General features: G+C 38.2%; 1 protein-coding gene across 1 annotated transcript; it reads right to left on the reverse strand.

Moving 5' to 3' along the window:
- Positions 1-2,990: 2,990 nt before the first annotated feature.
- Positions 2,991-23,615, reverse strand: LOC146308619 (guanine nucleotide-binding protein G(q) subunit alpha-like). The gene is made up of 8 exons (XM_084746708.1): positions 23,188-23,615; positions 22,790-22,949; positions 17,419-17,603; positions 11,918-12,072; positions 11,514-11,642; positions 8,702-8,831; positions 8,080-8,233; positions 2,991-4,158 (listed from the first exon to the last, which is right to left on the reverse strand). The coding sequence occupies exons 2-8, from the start codon at positions 22,923-22,925 to the stop codon at positions 3,968-3,970; spliced, it is 1,080 nt and encodes a 359-aa protein (XP_084602834.1). The 5' UTR covers positions 22,926-22,949; positions 23,188-23,615; the 3' UTR covers positions 2,991-3,967.
- Positions 23,616-25,321: the final 1,706 nt, after the last annotated feature.

Consider the following 25,321-nt stretch of genomic DNA (forward strand, 5'->3'; position numbering starts at 1 on the left):
TGCTCAACAGAGTTTAAATCAAGTATTGAGACAATAAACTCATTAGGAAACTGTTTACTGAGAGGCCATAAATCAAGTCATGTTGTCATAAGCTTACTCAGGCTTCAGTGAAGTCGCCCCCTGCTGGCCATTAGGAAAAACGTAGGTTTAGAGGACTTCTGCATAGGCTTCAGTTTTCAGACCTGGAACCTCTATCCACTATTTAATATACGGCCTGTGACTTTAAGACGAGGGAACCAAGAGTGACATTTTTTCCCAGGATGGCTGAGGCATGACTCACCCTCCTCTCTCTCTGCTCGGCTTACCTTGATATTCTTACCGTAACCCTACCCAATATCACTCCTCATGCTTAAACCTACCCAACCTGAACGACCCAAACCAACAAAGGTGACGAGTACTAGCCAGTCAGAGTAGGGCGGGTCATGATTTCGCTCTACAGCGAGGCAAAAATTCGCAAACCGGGAATGCAAAAATGCTAGCTCATTTCTGGGTCTTAGGCCTCATTCCTGCAGCAATCAACCTGAGATAACCCCAGTGATATGAACTGTTTGCACAGGCTACTTGCATAAAGCAATAATTGTTAGTTGCAGACTTAGTGTATAATGTATAATGTGATTGACTGGGATGTAGAGTGGTAGATATATTCAGGAAAGATTTGGGTGTGATTGAAGGGACCAGAAAAGATGTTATGCCCAGCATCCATCCTCACACATCACTAGAACATGTGCTGCCGCTGCATTACTTTCGGCGTCTGTTCTCCTCTAGAAGTAAGGGCTCCTTGCCGCACTATATATCCCTGTGTGGTATACAACACTGAATATATGGACGTCTAACAGAAGTGCTGCTGCAGGCTGCAGCCAGATGGATGTCTCACAGAGGAGGATTTCAGGACCAACACTGCTCCAGATGAGCCGACGGAGCAGCCAAGACGACAAACACTGCGCCGAAGCTGATTTGTAAACACAGACTAAGAATGGAAAACTGAGCAGCAAATGAACAGCAAAAAAAAAAAAAGTCTGTTTATTTATCCAATCACATTAAAAACACAGACCGCATTAAGACATTGCAGTGACAGTGAACCATAAATTAAACCGTTCAAATTAGGCTGTAATTATTTTTAACAAGAAGAGAAGGGTCGTGTAAACATTAGTGCCGTTGATACGCTCTCATTAGCTTTTTATTCATGCATTTGATATCCTTGAACAGCATAGAATTAAGATGAAAAAGAAGGCACTACTTTAATGCCTCAGAGATTATTTAATAGAACACTTCTCTCTTCAGCGGTTAGCCTCTCAACACTGACCTTGATGCAAGTAAAGGTGAAAAATACTGACTGTACCACCTTATATTTACAAAATGCATTAAGATAAATAATAAGGCAAATTCTTAAGGCATTTTAGCAAATGATTTTTAGGCAAGAAAACTACTTAAAGAGTAACTTCGGGATTTTTCAACCTGGACCCCCCTGGATTTCCCATGATGAGACTGATGTGACAGATTTTAACACGCAAAACTCAACAGAAACTAAATAAAACTCACCCACTGGCTCGTCTTTCCACTTTTCCAGACATCACCAACTCTGGTTTGGTCCAAATAAACCCTGAAGGAGAGGAGCAAGAGGAAAGCTGGACAACACAGAAGCAGTATAGAAGAAGAAGTACAGCCAGAATATTTTCAGATCTGCCCGAGTCACTAAAGGGTTTATCTCAACCAAACCAGAGATGGTCATTGTTGGAACAGTGGAAAGATGAGCCAAGATGTTTTTTTGTGAAGTTTAATTAGTTTCTGTCAAGTCTGAATGAAGAAGATGGTGGTAAAACTACAATTTTGCAAAGGGAGTTTGGTTAGCTTGTCGAGAGAAATGAAACAGCCGTTTCTGGCTAAACAAAATGCATCTTACAAATTAAAAAAAGTCTCTGTCTGTAAGGATCCTTTCCATAATTTTGTTAGACACTTAGAATAACAATCTCAGCCTGTCAGTAGCAAAATGAGCACTTTAAGTTTTAGTTTCAGCTTCCCGTGAAGATTACATTGCAGTCTGAACATCTGAAGTGGTCTTAATACTGGACCAATTTCAAGTATTTGTTGTCCACATTCACCATATTCACAAAGCTGCAATGAGAAGTAAAAATACACATGGTTATTGGGCCGTATTTCAAGCTAAAAGTAATTTTTAATATTTGATAGCCTGTTAGCTACCAGAGCTAACATGAGCATGAACAACTTCCTAGCTAACATTACCGTTCGATAGTGTTACACAATACGACAAGAAAAGCACAGATTAATTCTGAAATATCAAAGAACATTTCTTTAGGCCGGGAAGTAAAAGACACCGGGTTGTAATCAAGCTTGTGATGCGATATCAACTGTCATGCTGTCTCTCGTGCAAGTATGTAAGCTAAGCAGCTACAACAGGGTTGCCGGTATGTTGGTTGGTTTAATCTGATATTACATATTTCCTTGTGTTTGAGGATACCTGTATGAATACTACACAGAAATTTTTGTTCCTTTGAGCACAAAATTACTGACTTAGCCTGAACATTTCTGAGATTGAGTGAGGAGACAGCAAGGCAGTTAACGTTAGCTTACACTATAAGCTTGATTACATTTACTTTCAGGCTTAAATACATGTGTGTAAATGTGTTTTATATCATATTGTGTCACACTGTCAAACAATGATGTTAGCCAGCAAGTGGTGAATGCTAATGTCAGCTGTTGTCTCATGGTAGCTAATGGATTATCAAATACGCCGTTTTAGCTTGAAATATTGCTGAATGTCCCTCTAGATTTTCACTATTGATTGTCTTTTTAGTTGCTGATTAATTAGGAAGTGCTGAAATAATTATGATTTGTCAGATTTTCTTTGTTTATACAACTTGCAACCTGAAACTCAGTTGTACAACATTTGAGCATCCCACCCTGACTGTGACATTAGAGGAAAATGGCTGCTGTGTTAGTAACAAAAACATGGGAAAATAGGGGATTCCGGGTTGGAAAATGCAGAAGTTACCTTTTAATCCAATCAAACAATCCCTGAACACTTTTTTTCTACAGCTTTGACAAAATAAAGACTTCCAAAAAAAACAAAAAAAAAAAACAAAACCAAAAACAAGGAATGCTAATGTAGCAAAATCTAGCAGGGCGATAGAAGGATTCCCTTTGAAATGTGCATTAAATTACATAACAATATATTAATGCTGTGCTCATTAAAAGTGGTTTAAGGCTGAATAATGCCATCACAGACAAATGCAAAGTGTACAAACTTGAAATGAGGTTGTGGAAATGATAATACCCAATTAACACACACATACGGAATATCAGCCCAGATAGGAAATGTTGCAAAATGCACAGTGTGCAAATCAATATCAAAAAGCAAAATGTGTCATTAGTGTTAATCATGACTCGTTTCCCATTAAGTCATGACACAAACTAAGTAGAGTTTTTCAAATCGTTTTTTAACTTAAAAAAATAAACTATGACCGACTTGGGTTAGTGATGTGAGGTGCTGCATTGCAGTTAGTCTACATTCACTTCCACAGATTCCCTGAAGGAGAGACCTAGTACATCACAAGTCCTCAGAGGCTTTTGAGGCCACAGAAAATACTTTTTTTTTCTTCCCCCCTCTCAATCCATCCATGTGCATTTATACTGTTACTGCTCGAAAACGTTCACAAAGAGCTCCATAAATTTCAGAGTGCATTCTATAATAGACTCCTCACTAAAGCAGCACTTTAATTGTCAGGACACACTTCATTATAGCTGGAGACATCCATTTCCAAAGAGCCTAACAGGAAAATTTGAAATACATCAGTAGTACAGTCATTTGGCGACAAGCTCTGTAGCTTCTCAATGTCCCGTTGTGGATTATAGTGTTCAGCAGCAGTGTGAGGCAAACTGAATCACTGCAGAGCTCTCCTGACTGCCAGCTGTACAAAGCCGATTGAATTACAGCGGCAACACCGCCGCTTTAAACCAAGTTGTAGTCCTCCAGGTTGCCCTGCAAGATGTGGTCCTTCACCGCGCGGAAGACAAATCGAATGTTGTCTGTGTCTGTGGCGCAGGTGAAGTGGGAGTAGATGATTTTTTTCTCGTTTGGATTGAGGCTGACAAACATATTTAAGATGAAATCTTTTGCTGCTCTCACATCCCGCTGGGGACCTGGTGCAAAGAGACAGAGGGCATGAAAGTCACCGTAGCATTTTCTGCAGGTACATAAAAGCTCCAGAAAATAGGACAGGCCGGCACTGGAACACAAAACGGCTGCAGAACATTTAAGTGCAACTGAGGAAAGAGGAAATGAAAGCAACTTCCTCTTACGAATGAAAAGCTGAATTCATAAGCAATAAAACACACCCTTGATCAGTTCAATACGTGTCGCTGTAGCCAGATCGGCTCCGGTACGACCAGCAGCTTCTGGTGGCTAAATGTTAGCTCCCTCGAGATTCACTTTAATCACTCTTTGGCTTTTTCTAAACCATTTTATCTGTTGCCTGTTGCATCTTATCTTTTATGAGTCATTTTATAATATCTTAACTGATTTTTTGTTAGTTTTATTTGTTGACTGCGATTTTGTGTTTGATTATTTCCAGCTTATTTAATTTGTCCTTTAGCAGCTCTGAAAGCTGCAAAAAAAAAATGAAGTTATCATTATCATTAGCTAACTTTATAAATCAAAATCACAATAATTTTTATTGCAAAGTATTTTTTCACACACAAAGAATTTACTGTGGTATATTGGTGCATTACAACCTGCATAATATATGAAAAAGAAGCACAAAGAAGCGTAAACAGAAAAGATAAATTGACAATAGTATGTGAGAAACAAAAATACAAGAGCAATAGAAAAAAGTATGTTCAAAATTACTGCTATTTAAATAAATTAGAGACTTTACAGGTTTAAGAAGGAATGGAAATTTGCCAGGAATGTGTTTAGTTCACTGTAGAAATGTGAAGAATATTGACAATATGCAAGAATGAGTCCAAGTCTTCGATTCTGGATCATGATGTGGCCTAAGTGTTGAAATCAACTTATCAGACTGTTCTATTATTAGCCTTTACCCACTTTACCATTATATCTGCATCACTGATGATTATTTGTCAGATTTTTTGGTATTTTATTTTTATCACTTATCATATCATTGCTTCTTTTCTTACTATCCATCTGTGTGAGATCCATAAAACAGGACTTAAGGTTCTAAGTATTTAGACTGATAAGCCTTGTAGGTTTTTAGTATCCCTTGCATATTCTTGTTATTATTGTTGCATTGTTTTGTTTGTGCTTTTTAATGTGCTAAATAAATCAAAATCTAATTGTGTTTATATTTTGATAAAGCCCCAATAGTCATCCCTACAATATTGCAGCAATATCAATAAATAGAGGTGATAGAGGTGTTGATTATTATACAGTGTGGAGGGGCGGTATGAGAGACTTGAAATCATTCTTAACTGTTTACATAAACACTTAATAAAGTGATCCAATAAGTTGTGCGTTTACATGCCTCAGAACGTTTAATCAGAATATGACTTGCAAAGTTGTTCTGCCTGCTGTGAAACATAAAAGAAGAAGTAGAAGCGGTTCCGCCTTTCACAACAAACTTTTCCTGCAGTTTTTGATTCAGCCAGTAGTTGAGTGGATTCTGCCTTTGTTTAACTTTATGCCTTTTCACCATTGAGGTGTTTCACAATCCTTAAAGGGACAGTTCATCCAAAAAAAGAAAGTTCGGTCATCATCTCGTCACCCTCATGCCAACAGAAGGTCAGGTTTAGGAGACTTGGATTATTCCACAGGAGCAGTATGGAGGCATTTTATGTTTTTCTTCTGTTGTTCTTATGTTTGAAAACTGGTCACCATTCATTTCAATTGTTCAAGAGATTGTGTGACGCTGTTTTCCTGTCAAACTCCAGCAGTGTTTTGTGAACGAAACTAAACCTGATCTTCAATCGGCATGAAGTTGAGAAGATAATGACTGAACTTTCATTTTTGGATGAACTATCCCTTTGAATCTTGTGAGGTCTCCAACAACTCTGTCCCCTACTTTGTCCCCTCCTGGAGACTCGGTCATGTCACCTAATGTTAACCCCCGCGTGGGGCAGAGTGAATGATCCGCTGCCCTCATCCTTGGCGGTGGCGGCAGTGGACCAGCTGGTGACGGAGGAGGTGAGGATGGACTCCATGATGGTGGTGCAGAAGAAGTGCAACAGACAGTACATCCTCTGCTGTGCTTTTTTTGATGAGAGAGCCGACGTTCAGCTCCTGGGTGATGACGGTGCCGAGGAAGAGGAGGAACTCCACAGTGTTTCTGTAATCTGCAATCATCACGACTGTCTTTAGAGTGTTGAGCTCCAAGTTGCTCTGCCTGGTCAGTGGTCAGTCTCCCACCACAGATGTGTCTAATGAGCATGTTGTAATCCGTAAACTTCGGGAATTTGACGGAGGACTGGAGGTGCAGCTGTTAGTGTACGGAGAGAAGATGCAGAGGAAGAAGGACGAAGCCTTGGAGGGATCAGATTCTGATGATCCAGGAGTCAGAGACGTGTCTCTCCAGCTTCTCCTGTTGCCAGGATATGTCTTGCTATACAACAATGACTCTTTATGACCTGAGCTACTGTTATGCTACATTTTAGCATTTTATATTATCGCATAATTTTAAAATTTTTGAATGAGAAGATCAGCATTAGGTGACCTGACAGAGCAAATAAACTGGAACCACAAGCAGGAAACAAAAGGGCCTCAGTGTGTTGTTAAAAGGACGGTTCACTCCTGAATCAAAAATACATATTCTTCCTCTCACCCTTAGTACCATTCATCAGTCTAGATTGTTTTGGTGCGAGTTGTCAACTGTTGTAGATATCGGCTGCAGACATTTCTGCCTTCTCTCCAATATAACAGAACTAGACGGCACTCAGCTTGTGGTGCTCAAAGCACACGTCTGAAAAACTCAACAACTCAAGTCTCTTTACAGAAATCATGACTCGGTTACTCAAGATGATCCACAGACCTTGTTCTGAGCAGTTTCATGTAGGAAGGAGATTCTATTGCAGAAATAAAGTCAAGAGTTTTTCAAATGTGCTCTCTGAGTGCCATATAGTTCTGTCATATTGGAGAGAAGACAGAAATGTCTGCAGCTGAAATCTCCAAAACCTGACAACTCACCACCTAACATTTGTTGTCCAGGGGCAAGTCAATGCTAATGGTCATACCAGACCATGGTGGGTGTAGAAGCCTAAATGCAATTCATTGAGTTTTGGTTTAAGAAGTAAGAAATAAATAATTAAGTTAATTTCAAAACGGTTTAGATGACATTTAGGAGTAATTAAAAGGAATATTTACAGGTATTTTCAGTTTATATGTACAATATTGTAATAAGTTAATCATTTGTGCGTCTTTAATTACTTTAATTGAGGCTCCTGTGAGGGGTTAACCTGAGGTCAGTCAGTCAGGCAAGACGAGAGTGGAGACAGTCGTTTTTTTTTTGACATCTTGCTTTTTTCCTCTCGTTGCTGATTTTTGTTTGGATATGATGGTTTGCTTGACAGATACTTTGCACACTTTTGATATTTTTTTTCTGTACCACACTTTTGTTTTTTTTTTAAGTAAACTTTTACAAGTGGTCCTGTAGATTTTTTTTTTCATTTCTGCAGATTACGGCGAGGGGAATAATTAGAGCGTCAAGCCGCCTACAGTGGGCTGTGGTAGCAGAACCACTGAGAGCACTGACTGAAGCAAGGGTGTGTTTTCTAAAAAGATATGTCACTCTAAAAGCCCGGGTAGGCAGCTTATTTTAGGTATCATTGGGCAAAACCTCCATAATAACTTTAAAGCATAATGTTCAAGTAATCTAAGAGAAAACTAGACTTCTTCCTCTTATCTTGGCTCCGTTTTCGGGCTTTAGAAAATCTAGGCCAGGTTGGCAAAATAGTCAATTGTTGAGTCTCATTCCCAAAACCAATTCAACTGCCTACCCCTGCTTTAAATACACAGAAAATCTAAATAAACCGCCAACAGCTGGAGCTTCTTACTTGAGTTATTATAATGTTGTATTCAAAACATAAACACCATCATGCTCGGTGTCCTCTTACCATTATATTCAGGGAAGTAGTCGACTAAGTGCGAGTACATGATTTTCTCCTCCAGTAAGTCGATCTTGTTGAGGAACAAGATGACTGAGGACTTTTTGAACCACTTGTAGGTTATGATTGTCCGGAACAAGGCCTTGCTCTCCTCCATGCGATTCTTGAGGAAAAACACATGACACAAACACCGAAGACCTGAGCACAAATATGAAATCAGATGCAGCATTAGACAGCAGTGATCGTCTGTGTGAGCAAATTCAATTGGCTGTAATCTCATCAAGTGAACAGGCCTTGCTGAGAGGTGCACTCTGCTGAACAGAGCGACTAAAGAGCTCCCCCTGCAGGTGAGCTACGCACACTGCCGCAGAGGAGGGTCAGGATGAGGTTTGTCACTGTGACCGAGAAAGAAAAAAAGAAAGAGAGAGAAACCAGACTATTGCTGGACTCTGCAGAAATCTAGGTCATCATCGCCACCTAACAGGTTTGGCCTTAAACAAAAGAAACAAAGTCCCTTTGTGTCCCTCCCAGTGATTTTCTTTTGATTGTCCCAAAGTGAACCCCTTTTCATTCCCACTGGCAAAATATATAGGAAGACGTTCGCTTGTGACCGTTGAAGGTTATTTCTCACCTCACTGACGGACTCCACAAGGACCTGATCGTACTCGCTGAGCGCCACCAGGAACATGATGGACGTGACATTCTCGAAACAGTGGATCCACTTCCTCCTTTCTGAACGCTGGCCGCCCACATCCACCATCCTACGACCACAAAAACAAGCCGTCATTAAAAAACACGTCACTGATTCACAGCCAGTTTTATTCCTCGTATCAAGAGCTGGGCTGAGGTGATTAATTAGATTATTAAACCTCTTAATAAATAATTATACAACAGTACAATGAGAGGTTTTAATTAATAAATTCATTATTAGTAATGTAAACATTATGACTAAAGAAGTACTCTCTTAGAAATAAGGGTTCTAAAAAGGTTCTCCCTGAAGGCCTGAAGGTGTATCCAGATTCTGAAGAACCCTTTTTGAAGAAAAGGTTTGTCATAGGTTCTTTTTAAGTCTAATGGTTTCATTCAGAACCCTTCTCATCCTTTCTTTACAAGAAAGGGTTCTTCAATTATAGTAGAAATCTAGACAAAGCCCTTAGAATATAAATGGTTCTCAGTAGAACCCCCTGGGTGGGTTCTAGATAAAAACCCTTGTAATATCAAAAGGCTTTTGGTCGAACCCCTTGGGTGGGTTCTAGATAAAACCCTTGTAATATCAAAAGGCTTTTGGTAGAACCCCCTGGGGATTTTCATCTTATTTCTGTTGTTGTATATTATTGACTGAATTTTCACTTTTGGGTGAACCATCCCTTTAAATGATACCAATTTCAGGTAATTCAAAACAGAAACCAAACCAACTTTCAAAAACAAGCCTGATTCGACACAGCTAATGAAATTTGTGACAATACAGTATAAATGGGCAAAATACAGCCATCGACCTCGGACAATTAGTTGCTAAACGAGGTCCAGCTGTGCTCAATCAACACTAATAAGACTAACAAGACATAATGGCTTCCAACTTGTGTCTGTACTTCCACAACAATGCTGACACAGGAAGAAACAAGAGTCCACAGTGCAGAGTCGAGTCTACAGCCGGGCTAACGGCTCTGAGAGGCTCTACTTGTGTACAACCACGCTAAGGAAGGTTTTAAGGGCCAAAATTAAGTATACAAATACATAAATCATTATATAATTAAATGTTTAGATAAATTAATGAATTTATAGTTGTGTAATAAAATGCTTGAATAAATAAATATATATTTTAAAGCTTATTAATGCTTCAGTCCCTGCAGCCTCGGTTGCTGTACTGTCTCCACAGATCATGACATCATTCCAATTCATCCAGCAAAGTCCTCAAACTGATCTTTAAAAAAAAAAAAAAAATCAAACTGCCATTTGTCTCCATATGTTCAGCTACAGCCGACATATGTACCACTGTAGCATGCGATATTTCATTAAGACCCGCATCAGCTGCTGTCATCTTAAGTGAGTCAAAACCAGTGGATTCAAGTTCAACCACCGAGTCGCAGTGCAGAGTCCTGCACTCCTGAGTTCAGATGGATGAAGCTGACAGAATTATTTATTTCGCTGCATCAAGTTACACTATTGATAAATGAATGTAGGTCATATATAAATAAATAAATGCAACCATAAAAATATACATAACTGAGTAAGTAAATTAATTAATTAATATAAGAGTAATATAAGAGCAATAAATATTTACTTACTGATGTATTTATTTATGGTAACAATTAAGCATTAAATTACAGATTTATTTATTGACCCATTTATGTAAGCACTGACATGGCAATTCACATGATGGCTGCCGAGATATTTTACAAAATATATAACATCATCAAATTTTCAGGCCAAAAAGAGACTGTTGAGTGCAGATTTAGGATGTGAAATTACTGAAGAAGAGTGGGATGAGGTTTGGAGTAGGGCCCACACCGTCTCTCTAAGGATGCATCACTGAAGTTAACACGACTCAAAGCGGTGCATCGGCGCCACCGGACGCCTCGCGAGCTTCACAGAGCTGGCCTCGGACCAACAGTTGGAAATGCTCACAATTAAAAGCTTCTGGGTCGAGGTCTGTCAAAAGGTGTTACAACAAGAACGCAAATAAAAAAAAAAAAAAAAAAAAACGCTCACCGGCCACTTCATTAGGTAAACCAGTTCAACTGCTTGTTAATAGAAATATGAAATCAGCCAATCACATGGCAGCAACTCAATGCATGTAGGCATGTAGACATTCAGTTCAAGCTCGAACCGAGCATCAGAATGGGGAAAGAAGGTGATTTAAGTGACTTTGAACGTAGCGTGGCTGTCGGTGCCAGACGGGCTGGTCTGAGTTTTTCAGAAACTGCTGACCTACTGGGATTTTCACACACTCTCTAGGGTTTACAGAGAAGAAGAAGAAGAAAAAGAGGAAATATCCAGTGAGCGGCGGTTCTCTGGACGGAAATGCCTTGTTGACGCCAGAGGTCAGAGGAGAACGGCCAGACTGGTTTGAGACGACAGAAAGACAACAGTAGCACCAATAACCACTCGTTACAACCGAGGTCTGCAGAAGACCATCTCTGAACGCACAACATGTCAAACTTTGAAGGCTGCAGCAGCAGAAGACCACACAAGGTGCCACTCCTGTCAGCTACGAACAGGAAACTGAGGCTACAGTTCACACGGGGCTGATAGAAGATTGGAAAAATGTTGCCTGGTCTGATGAGTCTCGATTTCCACAGCAACAGTCGGATAGTTGAGTCAGAATTTGGCATAAACAACATGAAAGTATGGACCCATCCTGCCTTGTATATAAACTTGACGTGGGTGTATGAGGTTGGGAGCAGGCGTGGGGGATGTGGGGACAATTTAATCCGTACACTCACCTGAACACCACATTCTCCAGGTCAAACGGGTACTCTATGATGCCTGTTGTAGGCACCCTGACCCTCAGGACATCCTGCTGCGTCGGGAGATAAGGAGTCTCAGCAATTCGGTCCAAGTCGTTCAGATAGCTGTCGACAGAGAGGGAAAACCCAGAGTTAAGAAAATAAAAAACAAAATCAGTTAGGGTGATATAGAACCAGGAGAACAACGCAGGAGACATTTATTATAAAATATTCAAGTCACTTTACTATAATTAATTCTTCAGCGAGACTTTGCTTTTAAGCCTTTTGTCAACAACCTTAAATGGAATAAGCGCTGAACCTGAACCTTCTGAGTGCATTAAACAGACAACCTGCAGATGAAGCAGTGGAAACTATTTGGCAGCGTTTCTGTTTACACTCACTATTTGGCCGAGTCCGAGAGCTGGTATTCCCTCTTCCGATTGTAACATTCCTGAATCCCCGGGTCACTCCACAGGCTCCTGATGGCGTCCACGTAAGGGTTTGTGAATGTCGTGACCTGCTCGGCGTCCACCCCGCTGACAATACTGGCATTCGCCTGAACAACAACAGAAACGCACACTGGAATAAATGACTTAATCCAACACAAATATACAGAGGGATTTATCATTCCTCAGTTCTTATGCACTGTTAATGTAGCGTTATGAAAGAGACTTTCACTAAATATGATTGTCAGGGATAAAAGACGTCTGTTCTCGCCTATGTCCTTACACCCCGCGCCACATCTTTTTTTATTCTGACCTCAGTATCATAAGGCTCAAACTCATAGCTTCATGTTCTGTAATTCAGAGCCAGATTTGTATCACTAATCTCATGGCATTTTCACATCTACCTCGTTTGTTCCAGACTTTTGGACTTTTCGGTTTGATCCGAACCAAAATTACACGTGTGAAACTTCCATTAGACCGCGGTCCGGAAAACAAACAGGCGGACTTTGGTTCGGCGAAAAGAGGTGGTGAAAACATTTTTTGGGAGGCTCAAATTTTCCGACAAATTACAGGAAATTATGTCAAGATCAGAGCTGTAATATGAAGGCAGCTCAACAAAGCCAGGCTTTATTTGCATGAGCTGGCTCGACAAAACCTAAACCCCCAGGCAGAGATAACGGGCATCATGACGGTGGTTATCAGCTTGCTTTGTTAATAATAATAATAATAATTATAATTATAATCTTTATTTATAGAGCACTTTTCAAAATTCACATTACAAAGTGCTTCACAAAGGCAAACCAGGCTTCCTTCTTCAGACTCTGCACACTCACATAAAAAAGGGGCCGTTTGTTGCATCATTTGACTCTTCCTCCGCACAAAGTGAAGCAATTGCAAGCTGCCCACTTCAGTCAAAATGAAACAAGTTGTTGTAATTAAAAGCAGTGGAAAATATACAAAGTATATTATGGCAAAAAAGCAACACTGTTGCTGCAAATAAGGCAGGAGAAGAAGAACGCTGTCAGAAAAAGACTCATCAACTAAATGTGATCTTAATGCTGACATTTATTTCAAACAAACAGTTAAACGTCATACGCGTGCTGTCAGTCCGACACTGTCCAATGTGGATGTGCATCATCCACACACTGTGCAAATTTACAGTGTTAATATGACCTGAGGCAAACAGGAAAAAAATGACTCTGCATCACCAAACAGAGGTTCCCATGGCAACACAATGCATACAGTTTGTGCTGCTGTAACATTGTCGGCTTCAATCAGTGACATTATGGACGTACAGCTCAGCAACATCTTTTCTCAGTTTATAATCTAAATCGCTCATAAACAACTTCATTAGGAAAATAATCAGTTAATGAGCAGCAGTTTTTACGGATGATTTAATCCGAACCTCTGAACGTGACCTGCTCCCGACCAGGTTACGGGTTCAGTGTTGGTTACCATGGTGACCTAGCCAGGTTAAAAGAGAGCCACCTTCAGGACAGTGACAACTCCGGCTTTAGACCCAACATACCTCGCTAACACGTTAATCTCGCTTCGTACTGCAGCCCTCTGAAAGAAGATTAAACACAACGCACCAAAACAAAATGAGCCGCGGGAGACCAGATGTTTAATTGACATCTGGTCTGACGACTTTATAAAGAGTCAACTGGAAAAATGCTGACACTTTCCAGCTGTTGTTTCTCTTTGGTGCTGCTGGTTGTGGTGCCATAATAATAACACACACACACTTTTACTGGTCTATTCTATTTCTAATTTCTTTCATATTACTGGTGTGTCATTGGTTTTTAACCAGTTTCTTACACTTTTATTTCTATGTTTTTGTTTTCAAATCTATTTCTGACACTTACACTTGCGTGTTTGTTTTTTTTTCATCTATTTTTTGATACTTTTAGTAATACAGTTTTGGTTTTTAATCCATTTCTAATAATTTTATTGGTGTGTTTTTGTTTTTTAATCTATTCTTTTTTTAAACTCAACCCATTTGGTCTTGGTTTTTAATGTATTTCTTACACTTTTACTGGTCTGTTTTTATTTTTTTAATCATTTTCTTACACTTACTGGTGTTTTTTTAATCTATTTCTTGCACTTATAATGGTGTGTTTTTGATGTTTAACCCCTTTCATACAATGTTACTTGTGTTTTATTGGTTTTTAATCCATTTCTCATATTTTTACTGGCATGTTTTTGTTTTATCCATTCTTTACAATTTCACTCGTGTGTTTTTGGTTTTTGATCCATTTCAATAATCTGATTTCTCAGATTTGAGAATTTGCTGCGGACAGTTAATCAGACAAAACAAGAGATTACATCTGGATCCATGATATTTTGATGGGTACTTTTCACATTTTTTAACCTTTTATAGACTAAACAATTAATCAAGACAACAATTGGCAGATTAATAAATGTCATGAAAATAATTGTTAGTTGTTAGAGTAAACTTTTACTGGCTAAAATGTAATATAAAATAATGAGGATGACAGAGGACTGCTGTAATCCCCGACCACACCTTCACAGTAAACTGATGAAGCAACAATGTGCTGCACACAAAAACAACAGAGAGAACATCTACTTTCTCTCCTTAATGGTATTTCAGTGTATCTATTTTTTATTTCATATGCATTCACAGACAAAAAGAGTTCATAGAAGCACATGGGTTTTTCTTGGAAGTCCCAGTCCCCCCATCTCACCCTTCCGTCCATCTATTGTGTCTGATGAATAATAAATACTTCCCTGACTGAGAATCACTCCTGGACCCACTGAGTAATTGTTTAGCCAGGAAACACTTTGGAAAGCTTTATATGGTCATTTATGGGTGAACTATTACTCTAAGTCTATTTACTCATCAATAAACAACTTTACTGTACACGGACCTGCTGCAGACGTACTGTAATTGTCCTGATGTTGATGGTCAGCTGTATTTAATGTTCTGACTCTTAAGTCATATAGTGATAAACGGCAGATTGTGACCCTGCCGTGATAAAAAATGTTGAGGAGCTGCCACACTGTGGTAAATTCCAGTTTTATAAACGCATCTTTACACGCCGTAAACTGGGTTTAACCAGTTTATTATATCACCTTTTATTCCAATGTGTGTAATTTTACTGTTTTTCTGTTGTTTGACTAATTGAAATTGCTACCAGAGAGATGTTTACTTTAAGTTCCTTTTTTTTAACATTTCTAGGGGAAGCCATTTCCTCAAATGTCTTTCCCTTTTCGTGCATCTTTTAAAATTGATTTTATGGCTCCTGCTTCACCACTCTCATGCTCCCACTCTTCTTCTCGTTGGAGAAATGAAGGAATAAATTTAAAGGCATCCTTTAAACTGCTGTGCCAGCTTCTGTTTTTTTTTTTAACCTCTTTTCTTTGCGTGCTACGATGGCATATTTGGGCCATTGTAGGTTAAAAACTGGATTACTATTCTGTGAAAGGATTTTTGCAATTTTTCTCTTAAATGTATTACTTTAATCAAGACGTTTTTTTTCTTGGAGATGTATGACTTTATAATCTCAGACAATATTCATGTTTTTTTCTTGTAAATTTTCCACTTTAATCTCAGAGAATATCTGAGCTTTTTCTCTTAAATTTACAACTTTAATCTTGGACATTTTGAGTTTTTTCTCCCAATATTAAACCCCTTTCCACAGCGCCCTAATAAAGCATTTATTTTACCTATAATAGTCCTAATTCACCACTGTAGCATATTCTTAGCAATTAACTAAAAGTTTACTCTTACTTTTAACACTACACAAATACCACATGCCTCCAATTGGCCATTCTCTAAGCCCCTCCCCCCTTGGTTACGGTTGCTAGGCCTGTCAGGTTTTCTAAGCTTACACAGAAGCTAAAGCTAACAGGTCCCGTGCAAAATCAGGCATTACTTCATTTTAACATAGCCTTGTTTGGTTGCATAGCTCGCACACTTGGACAGTTAAGACTGAGGTCAGATATGTGGTGTTTATAGTTAATGTTACGAGACAAAGTTTTTGGGATGACAACTAATAAATGTGTCTGGAGAACATAACACCAGCTCAGATTGCTAAAGTGTAAACATCCCCCCAATCCAATAAATAGCAGGACAGAGCTGCTAACATTTCCTTACACTCCAGCGTCCACACAACGGGGACATTACACACAGTGGACGTGCTGTCGGCAACTGAGCTTTTTTGTTGAGTAAACTGGAGCCCCACAAAATGTAGCAAGCTAATGGTGTAACACTTTACTGTAGGCAGTAAGCTAGTTAGCCTGGCATGCTAACTGTAGCTTACATCCGAGCAGAAAAACAATGTTTCATCAGTTTTCTAATATTTTTACTGTTGTGGTTTTTAATCCATTCCTTATGCTTTTACTTGTGTGCTTTTGGTTTTTAATTCATTTCTTATACTTTTTTATCCATGTGTTTTTGTTTATTTATTCCTTTTTCTACTTTTGCATGTGTGTTTTTGGTTTTTAAGCCATTTTTTACACTTTAACTTTTAGTTTTTAATCAACGTCTCATACTTTTGCATGTGTGTTTTTGTTTTTTAATACATTCTTTGTACTTTTACTGGTGTGTTTGTGTATTTTTTCATCCATTTCTTATACTTTTGCATGTGTTTTTTTGTTGCTTTGTTCACCCATTTCTTACACTTTTACACATCTGTTTCTGGTTTTGGAAAAGCTAAAAAACAAAGACACCACCCTCCAAACTCTTTTCAAATGCAGAGTAGCTCTCGAGGCCACGCACACCGCTTGCACAATCTCTGTTCGAGGGAAGCGTTCAGCGAATAGTCGCTCAGCATGGTGGCTTTTCGGCCTCCCTCACCTGCAGGCGCTCAGTACTAACAGCTGCACGTTCAGCGACAAACAGTGTCATCCGGTGAGCTTTTACAGGACACCACCTTCACTCAGAGTCAAAGAGAGAGAGATAAACCTTAACCCGCATGCTGACTCAGACTTGGTTAAAGCTGCCAAAGGTCCATGAGGGCCACATGACGCCGCTCCTCCTTCCGTTATCACAGGACACAGGAAGTGTCCTCCTTACCTTGAACTTCATCTAAAGCCGTATTTGTGTGCAACAGCAAAATTTGTGTGATTAATTCATTACTAGATAGCTGTATGATTAATGGGGAATTCTCCGTCTCCCTCCCTCTGTTGTCTCTTGCTTGTCTTTGGCTCAGGAGTACCTGTCTTCACATGCCTGCTGTGTAACATCTTCTGTGCTTTCCGTAAATAGACATAACTCTCCGGCAGCGGGATTGCAAAACTAAACACCAGCGCAAATTACCAGAAGTGCTTCACCCTGAATATACACTGCAGGCTCTGTCATTTTCTGAGACAGTAAACCTCTCACATGCTTCTGTGGGGCAGCATGTGGCAAATCCTCTTGCTCAATCTCATCTGTGTGAAGCAGCTTTAAAAAAAAAAGGGACAGAGGAACAGTAGTTTGTGGTGTGGTCTACCTCGTTGTTTTCATACGTGTAGGGGATCTGTAACGCGTTCATGGCCTGGATCATGGCCTGCACGGCGGTGAAGATGTTCTGGTAGACCAGCCTGGTGAAGCCTCTCTTGTCCTCGTCGGAGTATCCGCGGCCGTGGATGATCCTCATCTGCTTGATAAAAGTGCTCTTCCCGCTTTCGCCAGTTCCTTGACACCAAACCACAGAAAAATAACATCATTGTAAACACACAAACTGCCTGAAAGGATGATACTAAGTTTGGTAATTTCTTAACATTTCAACTGTATAAAACCCGTGTTTTCAAATGAGTTTATGGTCTTAATGTAGAGCTGCAACTAATGATTATTTTCATCATCGATTAATTGATTATTTCCTCAATTAATTGATTGATGGAAAAATGTTGATCAAAAGCCCAAGCTGACGTCCTCAAAAGTCTTGAGTTCTAAATGTCCAGAACCCAAAGATATTTAGTTTACGGTCATAAATGAAGTAAAGAAACCAGAAAATATTCACAATTGAGAAGCGGAAATCAGACAGTTTAGACATTTTTTGTTAAAAAGTAACTCGAAATTATTAATTGTGTATCAAAATAGTCGATTAATTGATTGAACAACAATTCATTATTCCATTAATCGTTGCAGCTCTATCTTAATTAGGGCTGCACAATTAATTGCACTTGCAATAAAATCGAGACATGGCCAAATGCAATATTCAAATCACAGAACCAGATCGCAATTTTTTGAAAAAGAAAACTTTTTTTCATTAAAATTGTAATGCAAGACTGATCATTTTCACTAATCGTATCACAATTGCAATTTCAGTAAAAAATAATCGCAATATGACTTTTTTGCCACATCGTGCAGCCCTAATCTTAATCCATCGTTAGTTAGTCTTCAATACCACATGAGCTTCATTTAGTAAATTAAGATCCAATTTAGAGTAAAACAGACGATAAAGCAGGTAATACTTCTGGATTGTGATTGACAAGTCACTATTACAGTGACTTCCACAGCTCCACCCTCTCATCCAAATATTGTCACTTCTGGCTCCAAAAACACAAGGTAACACCAAAACCTGAAGCTTCAAAGCGGCCGTCAAGCGGGTGACGTCAGGATGACGACATCCACTTCTCTTATACAGTCCATGACTTTTCATTTAACACCTCTGTCTGGTCAAAAGTTCAAATACTTGCGAAACTAATGACAATGAGCTGTCAACCTTAACTGTACATTGTGTTTAGTGCTAATTAGCAAATGTTAGCATGCTAATATGCTGATCTAGGTTGGTAACCATGGTAAACATTATTTTATTGATTTGTTGACAAAATAGAGAATTTCACCAGCCAGTTTCCCCAAATTCTGCCTGCTGTCTTCATTACCAAAGCAACAGCAACAAGTGTTTGTTGTTTGTATTGTGTGTGTGAAGTATTATCACGTCTCACTCTTATGTAATCTTGATAAGTTCAGGATTGCATAACGGTTTAGCTTCAATTACTATAGTCTGGGTTTTATCTTGTTCTTGGGCGCTGTGGGTGTCATGTTTAGTCTTTGAGTCAAAGTTTTACAAACAGTATTTTGTCATCTCACCAGTCACTCCGTGGATCTTTTGAAAAAGCTGAACTAGCAGAAGTTGCGGCACCCCCCCCCCCCAGCAGTAGCTGGCAAAGTTGAAATGAAAGTACTCGCTGGCAACCGTTAGAAAGCTTCAGAGTGAAGTGAAAGTATGCCACTTTAAAACAAACAAAAAAAAAGGTAAATGAATATACACTTGAGGATTATTCTGATGGATCTGAGTCTAATGTGCCAACTGCACATTTTCAAATTAAAAGACTTCTTCTTAGTCTTTGTTTGGGGAGCAATGAAGCTGCATATCTGACTTTTGAACCTTAAAGTGCCGTTTTACATTCAGCATGAGTCAGTCATTTTTGAAAGCAGAATGCTGACTGCATCTGCAGCTTTACTCACAGCAGCTCGTGGGACTATTAAGACACTGCCTACAGCTATCAAATACCTGTCTACCTGTTAGGACTCGTCTGCGTCTGTCAGTGTTTGTTACTTTACGGGTAAAGATTTAAACACAAAATATATGATCGGCTCATTAAAAAAGAACTATGAAACTATCGAATCAAGTTCAAGTTAATATTTTAACAATTTTAAAAATGCTTCCAACAGAGCAGCCTTTAAAAAAAGAAATTACTCTGATATTACTGTAATGTCCCAACAAGTATTTTCTTTTCTTCAACATGCATCTTTAACTCTTTTCTACATAACTGATTTCTTTATTTCTGTTCCTTTCTTTCCTTTATGTAAATTTAGATCCGTCTCAACTAGCTACAACAGTAAATGATCAAATTACATGTTTTATAACTCTCACATGTAACATTTTTTGCATGCATATACTTATTTTTAATTTTTAAGTACATGTAGGTGATAATGCCTCTGTATTTTAACATCTGTAGGATTTTGATTGCAGGACTTTTATTTTATTTTATTTTTTTTATTTTACATTGGTGTGACATTAAAGTAAAGGATGCGAGTCCTTCTTACACTACTGGCTGTAATGAATATTTTTCGAGCCACTGTGATGTTGCTGTAGAGTTTTCTGTGGTCGGCTGTAGCGTACTGTGACCAGCCGCTCCTTTTTATACAGAGCACGTTAACTGTTCGTATTCAGCCACAAAGACATCATGACGCACTCAAATACTTTCAAGGCCACTTGGGTATAGGATCTGTAATACATCTATTTAATTATTTTATATGGAGCTTTAATTTGTGTCTTAAGCATTGAGATCTTTTACTTAAGTAAAAGTAGCAATAGAATAACAGAATAAAGTATAAAACCTCTGTATTTAATATCTTATTTAAAGGACCAGTGTTTGGGATTTAATGGCATCTTGCAAAAGTGTCTCACTCTCCCGTTAGATTATACAGTAATGACAACATACTTATGAATACTATACTCCATTTCTGCCATATTCTGCTTAAATCCCTGTAAATTTTACACACTGGACCTTTAAAGGTTAAGTTCGTAAAGTGTGCCCTCGTATATCAAGTTATTTAAAATCATCTACATCTCCACCAGCAACAACATCAGAACCTCTTTTCTCATGTTGACGTGTCAGTAATAATAATCCAACACTATAAAATAACGTGGCTCTAAAGGTTCCCTTCAGATGCATTATGAGGACTTTTACTTTTAATAATTAATGTACTTTTTGCTGCGCAGCTACTGTATCAGTGCTGAGTCATCATGTGACACATGACACACTTTACTCCCTTCATGATAAATAAACAGTTTATATTCAACCACAAACACATCGTCACGCATTCAAGTGCTTTCAAAGCCCATCAGGTAAAGATTTTTGCATCCAGTTTTTGGTGAATTGCTGTATTTTTAATAGAAGTTCATATAACCTGTGGCTGATAAAAAACTGAGGGTCAGAAAGGTTCAGATGAAATGAGCAAAGATGGATGATTTAATATTCTACAGCTGTGACCGAATCAAATCTAACTGACGTCACTGTTACAATTTTTTTTTTTTTTTTTTTTTTTTGTAGGTCAGGACATCTCTGCCTCACGACATTCGTTCATTTAAAAGTTTTTTAACACACATTTTGCCTTCAGCAGACATCGCACCTCCTGCCATTTTTGCAGCCATACTTTGCTAAAACAGCATCCTCTCAAATCGCCATTAATTAATACCAACGGTTCATCAGAGCCACGGTTCACACACAGCAACGCCCAATAAATAGTTTGTAAACAGAAAGAAGCTTAAAGGATCAAGGAATCGTCCTGCTAAAGGACAATAAACAACAGTCAGACGTCTTTTGTCAAACCACCTGAAAATTCAAAAGATGATCTCAGCAGGGACAGAAAGAACTAATTACAAATACTCAAATTACTGTCATTAAGTAGCTTTTTGTGTACTTGTACTTTTATGAGCAGATTTTAAAGTCTGTACTTTAACTCATACTCCAGTATTGATTACAGTATGTAATCTACTCAGTTACTTTTAAAATCACAGTACAATTTGAATTAATATCCAAACCTTTTATCTGTATTTTTGTAGCCAATAAGGTGATCTGATCACAAACGGACCAATGAAAATGATGACAAACAAACAGCAGCACAGGTTTGGAGTAACGACGTGAATAATCAATCATTAATCAATTAATTGCTGTTAAGAATCTGACCAATTAAAAATGTAATCATGGATATTCAATCAATAATCTGCAACTCACCTGACATCATTTTGTCCTGCAGAGCCATTTGTTGAATGAGGAAACTTAAAATTAGACTTAAAATTAGGAAAAATTACACGTGTTTCATAAATTATTAATGATCAATCGATTGTTAGCCTTTTGAACAACTGGTTAAGGAAAATGCATAACATCTGCAAACCCATGGAGAGGAGAGGAGAAACCAACATTGATAATTAATACATTGAACACCAATGATTAAAAAGCAACTAATACTCTGAATAGTTTTTGAGACCAGCGCCTTCACTTGTATTTGAGTACAGATTTATTTTCAGAACTCTTTCCACCACTGAATTTCAGAAATGTCATAGTTAATCTATAACGTATGGGCAGTGGAATATACTTAAGTAAAAGGACAAAGTATTCATTACAAAAACTACTCAGATTATTAGTTACTTTTAACCATGATGTCACCATCACCTCTCCAAACGAGGGTTGCAAATTTTGTGTTTTCTTTAACTAATACTTGAAAAGGCCAACAGGAGATTAATGATTATCTTTTTTGCTCATTTTAAGTCAAAGTTTAAGTTTCCTTATTCAACAAATGGCTCCGCGCAACAAAACAATGTCAAATCAGGCCCAGTTACCGCCATGTCTATTGATTTAATATCCATGGATACATTTTTATTTGTTTAAATTCTTAATGGCAACTGATTAATCATTAACATCCTTACTCCAAATGTTCTGTTTTCCATCCATGTCTTTATTTTCATATGCTCGTTTGTGATCAGATCACCTGATTGGCTCCCAAAAAGTATGATTTGAAAAGTAACTAAGTACATCTTGCAAGTACAAGTAAAAGCACAGACTTGAAAATGCACTACTACTTAACCACAGTAATCTGAGTATTTGTAATGAGTTACTTCCACCCCTGTGTATGAGTAACAATTGATCAATCCAAATCCAGTCCTTTAATGATAGTCGCCCCTCTATATTTTGAATTTTGTTAGGAAACTTTTCCACATCCTGTTGAATATTTCAAAGTAAAATTTTGAATGCATGATTTTTTTTTTTAGTGTGACTCCTGCTTCAGTAGAAGTGAATCCTTCTTCCATCACTGTTTACATGCCCACCACACAGACAGAGCGCATTTTGACAGGATTTCTGGGATCTTACCGAGTAAAAGGAGCTTGTATTCCCGCCGGGAGTCCCTCTTGTCCCGGCGGAGCTGCCTCTCAATCTCATCGTTGATCCTGCGAGCCTCTTTGGCCTCCGGGCTGAGGCAGCAAGCCCCCACGGAGCTCAGAGTCATTACTCCTGGATCACACTTCTCCTCCTTCCCAGGCACATACATAATGTTGGTTACACAGGGAGAGGAGAAAAAAAAAAAAAAGTCAATTTATTTTGATTAACCCCTGCAGAAGAACCCCCCCTTCCTCCTCCTCCTCCTCCTCCTCCTCCTCCTCCTGTCTGCGCGCACCAACACTGTATATTTCTCCTGAGCTGGAAATAAGGTTTAAACAAATGTAAATTTAAGGAAGTGGAGTCGTTACTCTCAAGGCTGTTTGTATTACCTTGTTCCTCTCCTGTGAAGAGGAAATTAAGTTTGTGCAACAACTTGTGAAGCAGCGAGGCTGGTTTTACGCCTGGTGGCTGAGCTCCGGGCGTGGTGGGCTGAATATGGCGGAGTTTCACTTCATAACGCTACAAAAAAACACACATACACACGAAAAAAAACCTGGCAAAAGTTACTCCCCGGGGGTAAAAGGAAGTGGTTCTCACGCCACGGGTTTTCCTCCGGGCTGCAGGAGAGGCTCGGTGTTTTCTTCCTCTGCGTCCAGGTTTGTTTGTCCTGTCCCCGTGAGTCCTGGGTAGAAAAGCACCAGCAGAGCACCATGTGACGGAGGGCTGTGCTCTGATGGGAAGCCGTGTGGGCTCCCACTATTACATTATGGGAACAAATTTCCGGTGTTAACTAGTAAACCACGGAGGCGTGTGACAGGCTGACACGCCGACCTCAACTTCACTGGAAGCAGATCGTATGGACGCCCACTTCTGCTAATGTGATGAAAATATAAACATCCTGTGAGTCGGAATCACAACAAACTCACTCAAAACAATGACATCATTCTTTACAGTGATAATCAAAACAATCAGCGTTGTTAGTTTTTCAAAAATAATAAGAAACCTTCTCAAAAATAATGACTTTGTATAATAATTAACTCTCAAAATCAGCGCAAGTTTTTCAAATGATGAGAAACTTTCTAAAAAATAATGAGAAACTTTTTCAAAGTAATGAGTCTCTAAAAGATGACTTTGTATGTCCAAATAATTACACATTTTCCAAAAAAAAATTGAAACTTCCTCAAAATGAGTTTTCAAAATAATGAGGAGCTTTCACAAATAATGAGACTTTCTACGAATAATGATACACTCTCTCAAAATAATGACAACCATTCTCAAAGTAATGAGTATCTTAAAATAATGATAAATTCTAAAAAAAAAAAAAAAAAAAAGATGAGCAATTTTCTCAAAATAATGACTTTGTATGTCTAAATAATCAGCTTTATCAAAATCAGCGTAACTGAAGCAAAACTTTCTCAAAATTAGTTTTTCAGAATAATGAGCAACACTTTCTACAAATAATGATAAATCTTCCCCAAATAATAAGAGCCATTCACAAAGTAGAGTTACTATCTCAAAATAATGACAAACTATAAAAAATAATGAGAAATGTTCTCAAAATATTGAGCTAGTATCTCAAAATTTTTCAAAGTAATGAATTAGTGTCTCAGAAAGATGAGAAACGTTAGAATAATGACTTTGTATGTAAAAAAAAAAAAAAAGGAAAAATGTTATAAAAACAATGAGAAACTTTCTCATAATGAGTTTTTCAACATGAGTCAGAATCTCAAGATGAGACACTTTCTACAAATAATGAGAAACTTTCTCAAAGTAATGATTTAGTATCTCAGAGTAATGAGAAACTAAAAAATAATGAGAAACTTTCTAAAAATGATGAGAAACTTTCTCAAAGCAATAAGTTAGTATCTCAAAGAGATGAAAAACGTTATGAGAATAATGAGAAACTTTCTAAAAATAATAAAAAACTATCAGTAATGAAAAACTTTCTAAAAAAAAGTCAGAGTATCTCAAAATTATGACAAACTTTATCAACATATTCATTTAGTATCTCAAGATGAGACATATTCTAAACATGAGAAACTCTCAAAATGATTGTCAGGGACCAAGCAGTAAGGCAACGAGGAGAACAGGAATCTGTTGAAAAGAGGGTTTTTATTTACCCCAAAAAATGATACCAAACAATATAAATCAAGAACTTAATAATTAGGCCTATAAACGAGGTCAACAAAATATAACTATACTCAAAAATGACAGCAACAAAACTGTGTTAACTGAACAAAACTGACCTAACAAAATGAAATGTGAGGGAACATATATGCCGGTTTGGCCAAACCAACTAACACAAAAGGGGAAAACAAAAAAAAAATAAAACTCTGAGAGGAAAGTCTAGAATTTAATAGCTGCTGCTCCAGACAGATTTATTTCCTCTCTTTTTTTTTTTTTGGCTCCTGTGACAGTGAAAGTTGCCAACCTCTGCACTGACTGGACAGATATTTCTCTAAGCCCCAGTCGAAACAAAGACAAACAGACACTTGGTGAACTGTGGACACAGACTTTATTTAC

The sequence above is a fragment of the Lutjanus erythropterus genome, chromosome 20, assembly GCF_056507025.1.
Source record: "Lutjanus erythropterus isolate fLutEry1 chromosome 20, fLutEry1.hap2, whole genome shotgun sequence".
Classification (NCBI taxonomy): domain Eukaryota; kingdom Metazoa; phylum Chordata; class Actinopteri; order Lutjaniformes; family Lutjanidae; genus Lutjanus; species Lutjanus erythropterus.

Coding starts and splice junctions, on each gene's coding strand:
- LOC146308619 (XM_084746708.1), bottom strand. CDS start 22,925: ATGACTCTGAGCTCCGTGGGGGCTTGCTGCCTCAGCCCGGAGGCCAAA. Junction 17,604..22,789: donor ATACAAGCTCCTTTTACTCG/GTAAGATCCCAG, acceptor TTTGGTGTCAAG/GAACTGGCGAAAGCGGGAAG. Junction 4,159..8,079: donor CTACTTCCCTGAATATAATG/GTAAGAGGACAC, acceptor TCTTTGCACCAG/GTCCCCAGCGGGATGTGAGA.